At 47.5% G+C, this 16,852-nt stretch overlaps 2 protein-coding genes across 5 annotated transcripts in view; both read right to left on the reverse strand.

Annotated features, from left to right (window-relative positions):
- TKT (transketolase) overlaps positions 1-16,852 on the reverse strand; it is a 643,634-nt gene that overhangs the window by 591,905 nt on the left and 34,877 nt on the right. The window lies entirely within an intron of this gene.
- CHDH (choline dehydrogenase) overlaps positions 1-16,852 on the reverse strand; it is a 35,698-nt gene that overhangs the window by 10,558 nt on the left and 8,288 nt on the right. For all 4 annotated transcript variants that reach the window (XM_050781089.1, XM_050781090.1, XM_050781092.1 and 1 more), the window contains one exon: positions 345-1,106. In XM_050781089.1, coding sequence (XP_050637046.1) covers positions 345-1,047 — 703 coding nt within the window. In that variant the 5' untranslated portion in view covers positions 1,048-1,106. The remainder of the gene's footprint in view (positions 1-344; positions 1,107-16,852) is intronic.

Genomic DNA, 16,852 nt, shown 5'->3' on the forward strand with positions numbered 1-16,852 from the left:
AGGCCCTTCACCATGCTGTGCCTCGGTTTCCCCATATGCAAGTTCCTAGAGGACTTTAGGCTCTCTGTCCAGAGAGCTGATTCTCTGTTATCCACACCAACACGGGCCAGAGGCGCAGAGAACGCCTAGGGTCACCATCCTGGGTCACTCTCAAGACTCTGGGTTGTACTCTTGGGGGGTATACTAAGCCAGATCTCTTCCTGCTCGTGCCAGCCTCAGTCTGCCCATGCCTCCTGACCATGCTGGAGCCAGGAGCCAGGAGCCATGGGCTGAGATGGGTGGGGCTGGGGTAAGGGGTAGTGCTTTTAAAGAAAAGGCAGGCGGATGGGAAGGGAGGCCGCTACCTTCATGGATGGTCATGTCCATCCAGCCGAAGCCCTCCTGCTGGAAGCCATTCATGTCCTCGGTGAGCGGGTAGCCGGCCTGCTGTGCGGCCTCCAGGAATGCGCAGTGCAATGGGTGGTTGGTCTTGCCCCGGGACACCCGCAGCGGGCCATCAGCGCCCCGGTACCGGCTGGCGCCCAGCTCGTGGCCCTGCGCCTTGCGGAAGTAGGGCAGGCAGTGCGCGTAGTCCCAGCCACCGGCGCCCTGGCGCTGCCAGCGCTCGTAGTCCTCGGCGTGCCCACGAACGTAGACCATGGCGTTGAGGGATGAGGAGCCGCCCCAGACGCGGCCGCGTGGCCAGTACAGCACGCGGCCGTCCAGGCCCTGCTGCGCCTCTGTGTGGTAGCACCAGTTGTACCTGTTGTCACACAGGTTGGCCACCAGGGCCGCGGGCATGTGGATCCTCCACAAGAGCCGCTTGCTCCCCGCGCGGACATCCTTGGGCCCCGCCTCCAGCAGCAGCACGCGCTCGGCAGGGTCCTCTGTGAGCCTCCCGGCCAGCACGCAGCCCGCCGAGCCCGCGCCCACCACCACGTAGCTGTACTCGTCCCGGCTCTCGGAGCCCGCCCTGGCCAGGGCCCGGGCACCCAGGGGTTGCTGCTGTCCCAGGGCTCCCCGTGCCAGGGCTCCAGGCCGGCCCAGGCCTCGCAGGAGACACCACATGCTTCTATCTAGCCCAAGTCCTTGGATCCACGGAGGGGAATGAGATGACTCACTTCTCCCTGAAACAGGAAAAGGGGCTTTAAAAATCTTAACTCCGCACGCACGTATGGCAAAGTTTCAGGGTATGCTCACCAACGGCCTGCCGGGGCAGGGTGCAGCAGGCCCAGCCCCAGGTGGCTGCTCAAAGGAACTAGGAGGAGGAAGTGAGGGAGACACAGAAATTTCAGAACTGTTTTGTGTGTACCAGGATGGACAGGCACAGGGCAGGGGGTGGGGCAGCAGAAAGGCCCCTCCCCCAACTGAGGGGTAAAATGCTTCCCTGTGCCCTGTGTATGAACCTGGAGACTGGGCTGGAGTTCGCCTGCTGGAAGGCAGGGGAGCGAAGGGCTTTCCAATGGAGAAAGAAAACAGAGTACTTGTACTCATCCCTTCAAGACAGCTGGCTCAGCCCCTACCATGTGCTAGGCACTGTTCCCTGCCCCACCCAGTTCCTGTACCAATACACAGAAAGACATCTGCTCTCAAAACAGATGGTTTAGGGCCTGGGAGAGGGACAAGACTTAAATAACTGAAGGAAGATCAGCATGAGAGGCACAAGACTGTAGCGCTCAAAGCCTTTGACCCAAGGGGCCATGGAGTGCACTAGAGGAGTTTTAAGCAGGGTCAGGATCAGAGCTACACTCTTCAAAGATCACTCTGTAGAATGCTAGCGTTTAACAAAAATGGCAACAGCTTTGAAAGGGCCCTTTCCTAACAATGTTCAAATCAATCCCAGCATAGTGCACAGAGGTAGGAAAAAAAAAAACAGGATATGTCATGAAAACCTCCACTGAAAAGAACACCTGACAACACCCCACCCATGAGGCTCAGACCAACAAGGCCTTCCCAAGACTGAGTCTGAAACAAAAAGAAACCCTGATAAATCTCACCACCCGTTCCACAAGCCCTGCATCAAGTAACAGCAGCCTACCACTGGAGTGCAGAGGCTTGTTCTCCTCCTCCTCCCCACTGTTGCACAGGCATAGGAGACAGAGGTGGCGGGGCTTCCTGAATGGTATGTCTGAGGCTGCTGGAACACTGAGAAGAACTCTTCAGCGCTCCAAGCCCCACACCACTCCCCCACCAGACTGACAACACTCCACACTGACAACCCAACAGAATGAAAGACAGGTCCTTTGCTAGGCATACTGTTTACCTCAGTCTCCACTATCCTGTTACACACAAGGTCTAGCATTCAATAAAAAATCAGGATACATCCCAAAAAGCAAGGCAAATAATCAACAGAAACAGACAAAGGAGTAATGCACCCAGATGTTAGAACCCATCAAACAAGGACTTTAATCAAGGTGAACATTATAAAAGATATAATTGAAAAGGTGGACGACATATTGAACAGATAGGAAATTTCAGACAAGCATTGAAAACTATAGAAAAAAACATAAATGCAAGAAAAAACACAGTGTTAGAGATGAACAATTTTTAATTGAATGTAGCACAGAAAAGAATCTGGAAATATAAAGAGGGGAAGAGAGAAAAAACAACTCTGGAACAATATCAAACTAAAGTACGGATAACTGGAGTCTGAGAGGGAAATAGTGGGGAAGGAGAGCCAGGGGGAAAGAAGAACAGACAGAGAACAAGGAAGGAGAAATATTTGAAGAGATAATTGCTGAGACTTTCCCAAAAGTAGTGCAAGACAAAACACCATGGATTCAAGAAGATTAGAGCATCTCAAGCAGGATTAGTACAAACAAAAACACATCTAAATACATCATAGTTAAGCTGCTGAAACTTTGAAATAAAGAGAAAATCATCAACATAGCCAGACAAAAAACATATGCAGAGGAATAAATATAACAATGACAGCAAAATTATCAGAAAACATGCAATCCAGAAGATAATGGAATGACAACTTTAAATACTAAAAGGAAAAAAAAAAAAAAACCTCCAGTCCTAGTTTACTGAAATTGAAAAGTTATCTATACCCAGGAATACATCTTTAAAAATAAAGTAGATGATAATTTAGATGAAATGGACTAATTCCTTGAAAGATACAAGCTGCCAAAACTCACACAAGAAGAAAGACACTCCAAATAAGCCAATATCTATTAAAGAAATTGAATCAACAATTGATAACCTTCCAAAACAGCACCAAGCTTGACTAAGCTCACTGGTGATTTCTATCAACCATTTAAGGAAGAAATTATACCAGTACTGTACAGTCTCTTCTAGAAGACAGAAATAGAGGGATTACTTTCTGACTCATTCTGTGAGGCCAGCATCACCCTCATAACAAAACCAGACAAAGACATTACAATAAAAAACACTAAGACCAATATCTTTCATGAACATAGATAAAAACACTCAACAAAAATATTAGAAAATTGAATCGAAGTATGTATAGAAAGAATTATATACCACAACCAAGTGGGCTTTATCTCAGGTATGCAAGACTGGTTCAACATTCAAAAATAATCAACAGGCTGAAAAAGAAAACTCACATGATCATATTAACAGACGCAGAAAAAGCATTTGACAAAATTTAACATCCATTAATGATAGAAACTCTCAGTAAACCAAGAGTAGAAGGAAACTTCCTCAACTTGGTAAAGAATATCTACAAAAACCCTACAACTAACATCATACCTGATGGTAAAAAAACTCAAAGCTTTCTCACTAACCAGGAATGAGGCAAGGATGTCCTTTTGAACCACTCCTTTTCGGTATTTTACTGGAAGTCCTATCTAATGCCATAATACAAGAAAAGGAAATAAAAGGTACACAGATTGGGAAGGAAGAAATGAAACTGTCTTTGTTTGCTAATAATATAATTGCTTATATAGAAAATCTAAAAGAATCAACAAAAATTCCTGGAACTAATAAGCAATTATAGCAAGGTTTCAGGATACAAGGTTAATCTATAGAAGCCAATGGCTTTCCTACATACCAACAACAAATAAGTGAAATTTGAAATTAAAAACACAATACCATTTAAATTAGCACCCCAGGCTGGGCACAGTGGATCATATATTCCCAACACTTCGGGAGGCTAAGGTGAGAGAATCACTTGAGGCCAGGAGTTTGAGACCAGCCTGAGCAACATAGCAAGACCCCATCTGATATGGTTTGGATTTGTCTCCCTGCCCAAATCTCTTGTCGAATTGTAATCACCAATGTTGGAGGACATGACTGGATTATAGGGGCAGACTTCCCTCTTGCAGTTCTCATGATAGCAAATTCTCACGAGATCTGGTTGTTTACAAGTGTGTGGCACCTCCCCTTCCTCTCTCTCTTCCTACTGCTACAGCCACGTAAGACATGCCTGCTTCCCCTTCGCCTTCTGCCATGATTGTAAGTTTCCTGAGGCCTCCCCAACCATGTTTCTTGTAAAGCCTGTGGAACCATGAGCCAATTAAATCTCTTTTCTTATAAATTACTTAGGTAGTTCCTTATAGCAATGAGAGAACACACTAAATATCCCATTTCTACAAAAATAAATAACTAATAATTAATTGGGTGTGGTGGTGCATACCTGTAGTCCTAGCTTGAGGCTGCAGAGAGCTATGATTGAGCCACTGCACTCCAGCCCTCCAGCTTGGACTACTGCACCTCCACCTAAGTGATAGCAAGACCCTGTCCCTAAATAAATATAAGCATCACAAAGAAACACTTAGGTATAAATCTAACAAAATATGTACAAGATCTATATGAGGAAAACTATGAAACCCCGATGAAATTTAAAAACTAAATAAATGGAGAGATATCTCATGTTTGCAAACTGGAAGGCTCAATATTGTCAAGATGTCAGTTCTTCTCAACTTCATTTACAAATTCAATGCAGTCCCAGTCAAAACCACAGCAAGTTATTTTGTAGATATTAACAAACTGGTTCAAAATATATATGGAGAGGCAAAAGACCCAGAATGGCCAACACAATACTGAAAGTGAAAAAGCAAAGTTGGAGGACTGATACTACTCAACTTCAAGATTTACTATAAAGTTACAGTTACCAAAACAGTGTCATATTGGTGAATAGATCAATGGAACAGAACAGAGGGCCCAGAAATAGACCCATATAAACATAGTCAACTGATCTTTGACAAATCAGCAAAGGCAGCACAATAGAGCAAGAAAAGTCTTCTCAACAAAGGGAGCTGGAATAACTAGACATACACACACACACACAAAGCAAATACAAAGACCTTACACCCTGCACAAAAATTAACTCAAAATGGATCACAGACCTAAATGTAAAATATAAAACTATAAAATTCCTTGAAGATAGTAAAGGAGAAATAACATCTAGATGACCTTGGGTTTGATGATGACTTTTTGTATTATAACACCAAAGGCACAGCCCATGAAAGAATTGATAAGCTAGACTTCAATCAAATGTGAGTTTTCTACTTTGCTAAAGCCACTATCAAGAGAATAAAAAGACAAGTCACAGACTAGGAGTAAATCTTTGCAAAAGATATATCTTATAAAGGACTACTATGTAAATACACAAATAAATATATTCTTAAAACTCAATCAGATAATCTGATTAAAGTATGGCCCAAAGACCTTAACAGCCACCCCACTAAAGAAGAGAGACAGGCCGGGTGCGGTGGCTCAAGCCTGTAATCCCAGCACTTTGGGAGGCCGAGATGGGTGGATCACGAGGTCAGGAGATCGAGACCATCCTGGCTAACACGGTGAAACCCCGTCTCTACTAAAAAAAATACAAAAAAAATTAGCTGGGCGAGGTGGCGGGCGCCTGTAGTCCCAGCTACTCGGGAGGCTGAGGCAGGAGAATGGCGGGAACCCGGGAGGCAGAGCTTGCAGTGAGCTGAGATCCGGCCACTGCACTCCAGCCTGGGCGACAGAGTGAGACTCCATCTCAAAAAAAAAGAAGAGAGACAGATGGCAAAGATGCATATGAGAAGATCCTCCATATCATATGTCATCAGGAAAATTCAAATTAAAACAACAGTGAGACACTACTACACACATATTAGAATGGTCAAAATCCAGACACTGACAACATCAAATGCTGACAAGGACATGAAGCAACAGGAACTTTCATTCATGGCTGGTGGGAATGCTAAATGGTACGGCCGCTTTGGAAGACAGTTTGGTGATTTCTTGTAAAAATCAACACACTCTTACCATATGATCTAGCAATTGTGCTCCTTGGTATTTACCCAAAGGAAGTGAACACTATGTCCAAATAAAAACCAGGAAATAAATATTTACAGCAGTTTTATTCATAACTGCCCAAAGCTGGAAGCAACCAAGATATCCTTCAGTAGGTGAACGGATAAATAAACTGGTACATCCAGACAATGGAATATCATTTAGTGCTAAAAATAAATGAGCCAGGAAGAATGAAAAAAACAAGGAGGAAACTTAAATGCATATTACTAAGTGAAAGAAGCCAATCAGAAAAGGCTACAAACCGTATGAGTTCAACGACATTACATCCTGAAAAAGGCAAAACTATGGAGACAGTAAAAGGATCAGTGGTTGCCAGGAGTTTGGATAGTGATAAACAGGCAGACCAAAGAGGATTTTGAGAGCGGGAAACTACTCTGTTTTCTGTACAGTGGTGAATACAGGTCATTATATATTTGTCCAAACCTATAGAATGTGCAATACCAAGAGTGAACCCTAATGTAAACTATGGGCTTTAGGTGATAATGATGTGCCAATATAGGTTTATCATTTGTAATAAATGTACCACTTTAGTGGGAGGATGTTAATGGGAGGATTATGTATGTGTGGGGGCAAAGCTTATACAGGAAAGCTCTTCACCATCTTCTCAATTTTGCTGTGAGCCTAAAACTGCCTTTTTAAAAAGTATTTTAAAACTATAATAGAGCCTGACTCCGTTTTTGATGTTTGACTACTGACAGCTTTCAAGCTCCATCCCTCCCTCTTCCCCTCTTGCCCCACACCTGGGCAAGTGAATGAAAAAGCCCTGGCACTCCTGCCCGGAGTATCAATGGGGAGGTTCAAGTCATGCAAATCCAATTCATGTGTGGGATTCTCACCTTGACTCCACTCCCAAACTATACTAAAAACCAGGAACACTCGCCCCTTCCTTCACAGACCAGCCATCGCAGACCAGCCTGGGTGCTTGCCCTGCTCTCCCTACAAAGCCCCATTATGTGAGCAGTAAACCTTATCATAGCCACTTGGTAATGTGTGTGATGTCATTAGTCTCAACATTCAAACCAACCTTGGGTGGTGGGGGGTTGATCCCATCCTCCATGGGTAACCACAAGACAAAACAATACCACTTACAAGAGCATCAGGAAACATGATATACTTAGTAATAAACTTAAATTACATGCAGGACCTATATACTGAAAACTACAACACATTGACAGAAGTTAAAGATGACCTAAATAAACAACATGAATAGGAAGACCCAATATTGTTACGATGTCAATTTTCCCCAAATTGATTTATAGATTCGATGCAATGCCAATCCCAGCAGGCTTTTTTTTTTTTGGTGGAAATTGAAATGTTGATTTCAAAATGTATATGGAAATACGAAGGACATAGAAAAAGTTATAGTTCAGTTGGTCATACAAAGAAACCCCAGACAGCAGTGAAAATGAAGAAAACATAGCACCTTACATCAACATGGATGAATCCTAAAAATATATTCAGCACACGAAAAGAAAATTATAGGAGGTTGTGGCCTAAATGAGATTATAGATATATATCTTCACATAAATTTGTATATATGTGAAGTTTTAAAACATGAAATTCATATATGCACCAAATATCAGGGCCCCAAAATACATGTAGCAAACAATGACAGATTTGAAGGGTGAAATAAACAGTCCTACGATCATAACTGGAGACTTCAATACTCCGATTTCCGTAATGGACAGAAGCCAGACAGAAGATCAGTAAGGAAATAGAGGATCTGAATAACACTATAAACCAGCTGGAGACCTAACAGATATATACAAAACATTCACTACAACAAGAGAATACACACTTTTTCCAAGTGCACATGGAACATTCTGCAGGAGACACCATATGTTAGGCAACAAAACAAGTCTTAATACATCTTAAAAGACTAAAATCAGGGAGAAGAGCAAGATGGCAAATCTCTATTTGCTCCATCAATCATCCCCCTCATCCCCCACCCCACAGGAACACCAAGTTTGACAACTATCTGCACCAAGGGAGCAATTTCATAGCAACCAAAAATCAGGCACCAGCTGGCCACAGTGGAGGAGAGCACCAAGAGGGCTCTTGGTTCCCTGATTCCAGGCCTTGGCTCTTAGGTGGCCTTTCCGGACCAACCCTGGACCACAGGGGAGCCCACTGCCCTGAAGGGTGAGTCTCAGGCCTGGCAGCATTCACCACAAGCTGACTGAAGAGCCCTTGGGCCTTAAGTGAATGCGGGTGGTATCCTGGCAGTCCTCCCTGTGGGCCTGTGGTGGACGCCATGGTGTGAGGCCCCTCTGCCTGTGGAAAGGCAAGGGAAAAGTGGGAAGGACTGTGTCACATGGTATGAGTGCCAGCTCAGCTGCAGTAGAATAGAACATGAAGTAGCTTTCTAAGGTTTTTGACTCCAGTAGCTGGCTCCCGGACAGCATCTCTAGACCTGCCCAGGGCCTGGGGAAACTTGCCGCCCCAAAGGGAAGGCCACAAGCCTGGCTGGCTTCACCGCTAGCTGACTGTAGAGCCCTGGGGCCTTGTGTGAATATAGACGGTAGCCACGTAGTGGTTACAGCAGGCCTTGGGTAAGACCCAGTCCTGTACTGACTTTAGGTCTGACCCAGCACAGTCCCAGTGGTGGTGGCCACAGGGGTGCTTGTGTCACCCTACCTGTAGATAAGTTATATTTCATCAAAATTAAACAATTTACTGCATCAAAGGATACTCTCAAGAATGAAATGACAATCCATAGGAGAAAGTATTTGCACACCATATATCTGATAAGAGATTAATATCTAGAATGTGTTTAAAACTATAACTCAACAACAACCCAAATAGAAAATGGCCAAAGGACTTGAATAGACATTCTCCAAGAAAGAAACACAAATGGCCAATAAACACATGAAAAGATGCTCAGCATCACTAATCATTATGAAAATATAAATAAAAACCACAGTGAATTACCACCTCACACCCATCAGGATGGCTATAATAAAGGTTGCAGTGAGCCGAGATGGCGCCACTGCACTCCAGCCTGGCAACAGAGCTAGACTCCATCAAAAAGAAGGAAAGAAAGGAAAGAAAGGGAAGAAAGGAAGAAAGAAAGAAAGAGAAAGAAGGAAGGAAGGAAGGAAGGAAGGAAGGAAGGAAGGAAGGAAGGAAGGAAGGAAGGAAGGAAGGGAGAAAAAGAAAGAAAGAAAGAAAGAAAGAAAGAAAGAAAGAAAGAAAGAAAGAAAGAAAGAAAGAAAGAAAGAAAGAAAGAAAGAAAGAAAGAAAGAAAGAAGGAAAGAAAAGTAACAAGTGTTGATGAGATGAGGATATGGAGAAATGGGAACATTTGCACACTGCTGGTAGGAACGTAAAATGTTGCAAATTCTGTAGAAGACAGGTTAGCAGTTCCTCAAAAAGCTAAATACAGACCATGTGATCCAGTAATTCCACTCCTAGGTATATACTCCAAAAACCTGAAAGCAGAAACTTGAACAGATATTCTTACACCAATGTTTACAGCATCATTATTCACAATAGCAAAAAGGTGGAAACAACTCAAATGTCTACCAGCAGGTGAGCAGGGCCAGGCGCGGTGGCTCACACCTGTAATCCCAGCACTTTGGGAAGTCTAGGCGGGCAGATCATGAGGTCAGGAGATAGAGACCATCCTGGCTAACACGGTGAAACCCGATCTCCACTAAAAATACAAAAAATTAGCCGGGCATGGTGGCGGGCGCCTGTAGTCCCAGCTACTCGGGAGACTGAGGCAGGAGAATGGAGTGAACCAGGATTGCGCCACTGCACTCCAGCCTGGGTGACATAGCGAGACCCTGTCTCAAAAACAAACAAACAAAAATAGGTGAGTAGATAAACAAAATGTGCTCTGTGTGTGTGTGTGTGTGTGTGTGTGCGTATAAAAAATAGTATATTATTCAGCCTTAGAAAGGAATGAAATTCTGTCACATGCTACAACTTGGCTGCACCTTGAAAACATTATGCTAAGTGAAATAAGCCAGACACCAAAGGACAAATATTGTATGATTCCACTTACACTGAGTTACCCAGAACAGACAAATCCATAGAAACAGAAAATAGATTAGAGGTTACTAGGGGATGAGGGGAAGGGAAACAAGGAGTTATTGTTTGGGGGAACAGAGCTTCTGTTTGAGGTGACGGAAAAAACGTGGAAACGGATAGTGGTGGTGATGAGTGCACAACACTGTGAAAATACTTAATGCCACTGAATTACACTTACAATGGTTAAATCACCAACAAAATCCTACATGCAACTGAATTCTAGATTTTGTTAAGTAAATCAAACCTATGAAGGAGAAAGGTATAGAGAAACTTGAGGATAGTAGTAACCTCCGAGCAGGGAGGTATTCCTGGGGGTTTTCATTTGCACCAGTCGTGTTTTCTTTCTTGATCTAGATGACAGGCACATGTGTGTTTGCTGTTGTGTAGTTTTACTGAGGGTCTGCAGTAAATGACAATAATTAAAATCGACAAGATCAAGAGGCAACAAAGGAGCTTCGCAAGGGGGCAGCGAGCCTACCCTGCAGGAGTGAAGACAGACCTCTTCGTCCTGAGGTGGCGCCAGGTCATTTACTCTTCTGGGCCCCAACCATTTGAAAACCCCACCCCGTATCACAACTCTGCTCCAACACCTCCCCTTGACACTCCCACCCTCCCCACACGAGGGAGGGGCCTCCTAAGCTGCTAGCCTAGTGCCCTCCCAGGCTGGCTGGGTGGGTGGGTGGGCAGACTGACTGGTGTGGGGCAGGAGTTCCAGGGAAGCAGCCCCTTCCACTTCCCCGGGCTGCCTGGGCAGGGAACGAGCTGCCTGGCATTGGCAGGATGGAAGGTGGGCAGGAATGGGAGCAGGGAAAGACAGGATAGCATGCGTCTTCATTTCCGTGTGTTGGCGTCGAAGTCCTGCCTGCACCCCTAGCCCACTCTGCTTCCTGAAACCAACCATGCCCAGGCCCAGTCTAGTGCTTGGACCAGAAGAGGACGATGTGGCTTTGCCAGCCACCATGCACGAGGAAGAAGAGACTTTTGCCTGCTCTACCTTCCAGTCAAGAGGAAAAGATTCATGTGACATGAGGCCTCCTGCGGCACTGGGCAGCCCCACCAAGCCACACCTTCCATCTGGCCAGCTGGCCTTGGTGCTGGACACCTGGTCCCTGCAGCGCTACTGTGCGGGAGGCAAGGCTTCGGTCAACTCGAAACCCCCGCCCCCAATGCCAGTGATGGCCACAGTGGGTGGATCAAGCAGAGAGAGGAGTAACAAACACGGGGGCCACCACCTCCTACTGGTTATGGCTGGTGGCTTTCATTGCCATAGCCCTTTGTAGCAACAGCTAACAATTCTCATTTCAAATTCTCAAATCAGTAGTCAAAAACTGGCCAGGCGCAGTGGCTCAGGCCTGTAATCCCAATACTTTGGGCGGCCAAGGCGGGTGGATCGCTTGAGGTCAGGAGTTCAAAACCAGCCTGGCCAACATGATGAACCTTGTCTCTACTAAAAATACAAAAAAATTAGCCAGGTGTGGTGGTAGGTACCTGTAATCCCAGCTACTCAGGAGGCTGAGGCAGGATAATCTCTTGAACCCAGGAGGCAGAGGTTGCAGTGAGCCCAGATTACACTCCAGCCTGGGGGACAGAGCGAGACTCCTTAAAAAAAAAGGGAGCCAAAGACTGCTATTGAAAAGTTTGCTGAATTTTGTGGTCAGAAAACTGATTGCTTTATATGACAAGACAGATTTCCATGTAATTTTGAGCATGTGGCCAATTGCACAACACATTTTATAACTTTAGTAGAGTGAAGTTGCAAAAGGTTCACGCCCGGAAGAAAATGCTTATGCACCATTCCAGGAGTACCCATATTTGCAACACATCTGCCCACAGAGTCACGCAGCTGGAGTACTGAGGAAGCTTCCTGAAAGGGCCCTTTGCGCAGGCCTCCCAGCAGCACTTTCTCCCTCACCACATCTTGGTGTGCACACGTGTTTTCTTTCTAGCTCTCGGCCAGTGCAGTGTACTGCACCCTATAGGATCAGATCCTTTGGCCACTACAGTCCTAGCTTTCACTGGTCGCCCAAGAGGTGAAGACAGAACTCCGGAGCGAGGCCAAGCCACACCAGCCTAGTCCTGCATGCAAAATGATGCCTAAAACTTGCTCAGCCTTTGGGGAGCTCAGGCTGGACAAGGCCCATGATAAACAATGATTCCACTTTGGGTTCAGCCTGGGAGCGCGTCAGCATTTCCAGAAAAACAGATGCAATTTAAAGGTACAGCCCTTTGTCTCAGCAATCCTGCTTCTAGGAATTTAATCAAGAGAGAGCTCTGCACAACCATAGGAAAACAAGCACAAGGGGCCTGTCCCTGTGTTGTTTACACCGGCAAAGAATTACAAACAACCTAATACTCCCCCAGTAGGGGACTGCCCATTAAAAAAGTGAGTCCATCCACACAAAAGAACCCTGTTAACACATTTAAGAAGTGGCCACCATAGCCCATGGTGGACAAGGCTTGGGTAGTCCCAGCACAAAGCTCAGCTACTCATGAGCTTCAAAGCCCAGAAAGTTACTTTACAGCCCTGAGCCTCGGCACCCTGAAGTCAGCACTGCCCCAGGCTTGCACTGACCTTCACCACCTGTGCCCATGGGCCAGGCTGATGATGACAGTCTTTTGGGGTGTGGTAAGGGCCATGGCCACCTTTACCCATCTGGGGGTCATTCACCAAAGAAGGATTCAGGGCAGGTCACCTGCTTTTTTCCATCTGGCCTTCTAGTACTGGCTTTGACCTACAACCTCTGTGAAACCTCGAACAAGATTCCCTACATGCTAGGCTGGGCTTCGTGTGGGTAAGAACACATTGCTCTGTGGCTGCCTTTGTCTGATCATACAGCTCCATTAAACCAGGGGACCAAACTGAGTTATATTAAGAGGATCAGCTACCCCTGCTGAGCACATCACATGGGTTATCACATTTAAGCCCCCAAAGATGCTGGGTGGGGTGGAAGGTCTTCATCATCACTCCATCACCATCAGCTCCGTGTCACAGAGAGGGAAACCCCTGCCCCATGTCAAGCCAAAGGCTGGGACCCCCTCCACCACAGGCCCAACCAACAAAGCCACATCACAGGAGCCAAAAGGTCATAGTCAGCACACAAAAGGGTGCAAGACACCAAGTTCCCATGCCAGGAGTCTCAAGCCGAGAAGGCTTGGCTGCTTTCCTACAGCCCAGCAGAGACTCCCAGGAGCACAACCATCTGAATACCCAGCCCTGTGGTGGGCTGAGGGGAGTGCAGTGCAGTGGCCCAGGGCGGGAAGGATCCCACTTTGAGAATGAGACCTGGCTGGGCCCAGAGGCAGTGGTGGTCCAGGGAGCAACACTTGGCAGCTGCTCCTCCTCCCACAGGAATCTCATGCCACCCCCAACCCAGGCCCCCCACCTCCCTAAGACAGTGGGACAAGCTTCCCCATGGCCCCCCAGGCCCTCTTGTCCTAAGCCCGATCAGGCCAGGCCCCTGCCTCTGTGGCCATCATCCAGCTGTGAGCTTCACTCCCGGGGTTCCAGGTGCCTGGTCCACGTTCCCTTCCTCCTCAGGGCCTTTGCCTTTGTTCCCTCCTCCAGGTACAGGTCCTAACCTCCTTTCACCTATTCACTCCTCACTTTCCCTCGGGCATGAATTTCCCTGGGAAGACCTCCTTCACCACTGACCACATCCATCCTGGGACTTCTCTGTGCCACTTACTGGGACCTCAACAGGCTAATAGTGAGATGAGCTGTGGAAGGCCCACATCCCTGGCTGAGGGCTCCACGCCCCGCTCCCACCGTGTGCTGAGCCTGGCCTGAGGCTGGCGCTCTGTCATGCTGGCCGAGGAGACACATGCAGGGGATGAGGATGCACGCGGCCTACAGCAAACCCAACCTGGGCAGCCTGAGATATGGATGCTGAGCTCATACACCTGTGCCAGGACCAACAGAAGGCACCCCCTGGGAATGTTCTGGATCCAAACCTGGTGGTGGTAACCCAGGCATACACACAGATCAAAACCAACACGATGGACACTTTACTGTATGTCTGTTGCACCTCAATTAAAAAGTTTAAAACAATTTTTTTGAAAGCATCTTCTGGGCTGAGGCAGGATTGCTTGATGCAGTTGAGGAGTTGAAGACCAGCCTGGGCAACAGAGCAAGACCCAGAAATTTTTTCTAAAAAAAACTTGTTTTTTAATTAGCCAGGCACAGTGGTGTGTACCTGTAGTCCTAGCTACTCAGGAGGCTGAGGCAGGAGAATCACTTGAGCCCAGGAGTTCAAGGCTGCAGTGAGCTAGCACTGTTCCACTGCACTCCAGCATGGGCAACAGAGCAAGACCCTGTCTCTAAAAGGAAAAAAAAAAAGGCATTTTCTTCAGTGTCAACTTTATCTTCCCAGGAATTTCTTCTCCCACATATTGATACACAATTAACAACTGAATTGGAAACTGCTACCTGGGAGATGATATTGGACAGTGTGCACGAGGCCACACCACTTGGCCTTGTGCCCTGGCTGCTCGGGCATAGCCCACCTGCCCTCTGGATCCTCCTGGTGAAGAGGGGCAGATGGGGCTGGGCTGAGGCTACAGGCTGCCAAAAAAACCCAAGGGGGAGCCCTGAAGTCTGACATCGCATCAGAGCTCTGCAGGCCTCACCGTGTAACCCAGGGCAGGGGTTTCCTGTTGATAAGGCATGGGCGCCGGCCTCTGCGGGCCCCTCCGATGCCTGTGGCTCCTCCGAAGTGAGTCTGCCCTCCTGCCTCCCCTCTGCTGCCCCACAGTGGGTGCTTCCTCAGCCTGGGAACTTTGTGCTCCACATTCCAGGCCTCTGCCCTCTGCACACACCCCTCCACTCTCTAGCTGCTTCCCCACTTTCTAAAACCTTCACGGTGGTCTGTCCCAAAAGCAGAGTGTATGTAAGGTGGGAGGCCAGGCACAGTGGCTCACACCTGTAATCCCAGCACTTTAGGAGGCTGAGGCAGGTAGATCACCTAAGGTCAGGAGTTCAAGACCAGCCTGGTCAACATGGTGATATCCCATCTCTACTAAAAATACAAAAATTAGCCGGGCGTGGTGGCACGCACCTTGTAGTCTCAGCTACTCAAGACCAAGGCAAAAGAATCACTTGAACCTGGGAGGCAGAGGTTGCCATGAGCCAAGATCACATCACTGCACTCCAGCCTGGGCAACACAGTGAGACTCTGTCTCAAAAAAAAAAAAAAAAAAAGAGAGAGAGAGAATGTAAGATTGAAAACCTGGAGTTCTAACCCCCAGACAGGGGTGGGGGGCCCAGGCCACTCAACCTCCAGGGACGGCTCCTCGGGGTCACCTACCATTTCTTTCCCTCGCAGGCGTGTCTGTGGATCCAGTCTATGCAGGTGCTGCGGGCGCCCAGCCATGGGTAGGAGGCAGGGTGCAACAGAGGTCGCTACTGGGGAGACCCGAATCCCTTAGGGGCCCCTCCCAGAGTCAAGCACCTGATAGACTAGGGGGTGAGGGGATGCAGTGCCTCAGGCTGGCCCCTGAGGAAGACTGGCCACTCCGCTCCAGATGTGAACTCCCTGCACTCCGGGCTGCACTGTGCCTGGGTGAGTGGGATCTGTGGCATAGAGGGCCTCGGGTGAAAGTGGGGAGGTGGGTGTGGGTAAGCCAGAGCACAGCCAGAGGCAGGCCGAGGGGACAGAAGGCACTGGTGTCCCCGCTCTTATGCAGTAACATAGCAGCAAGAGAAAGACAACTGCTGTTCCCTCTCCAGGGGAGTTGAAGGCTCTTCCTCATGCCAGGCACAGGGCAGGCTTCAGAAGCCACGAGTTACCAAGCTCCCACCTGGCAGAGCCCATCCACAGAGCTGTTCTTCCTACCATGTGCATTCACTTACAGAGAGCAGTGGGGGAGAGCTGGAAGCCCCCAGAGCCAGGTACGCAGTAGGCACTCAATAAACGCTTGTCATGTGACTGGTATATAACAATGCACTATCCGGGGAGGAAAAGCAGACACAGAAGCTGAGGCCTAGGCGGTAGTAGCTTCTCTCATAAGGATGAGGCTGGTGCTGCAGAATCCGCCCATTTTTGTCCACCCCTTGGACACCACCTGGATCAGGCCCCATCATCTTCCACTGGGACCCTCCCCACAACGTCCTAGCAGTGTCCCTGCTACTACTGCTGCCTCCTCAGGCCACCCCAGAACCAGCTCTCCACAGAGCAGCCAGGGTGATCTCAGAACAAGGGGGAGCCAGGACCAGCAGAAGGAGAAAAAGATATGGGTGAGGGTCAGCTGGGACTCACCAAGGTGACTTCACACACAGGAGGCAATTAAAAGACCGACTTCTCCATACAGTCCAGGCAGGGGTCTGAACGGGAGAATGCAACACCACCTACAAAACATCCTTGTCCAAAAGTTCAAACCTGAATCTGATCACACTTCTAGATCAATCCACCAACTCACAGGAAACGCAAAGGTCAGAGCAACTTGCAAAGGTCCATCATCAGCAGAATCCAGGCGCAAGGAAACCCCACGCAGTTCTTCAACAATAAATCCAAGTATAGAATGGATAAAGGAGAGACAGATGAGAGAGAGAAAGGGAAGCCGACAGGCTGTGAGA

The sequence above is a fragment of the Macaca thibetana genome, chromosome 2 (assembly GCF_024542745.1).
Source record: "Macaca thibetana thibetana isolate TM-01 chromosome 2, ASM2454274v1, whole genome shotgun sequence".
NCBI lineage: Eukaryota > Metazoa > Chordata > Mammalia > Primates > Cercopithecidae > Macaca > Macaca thibetana.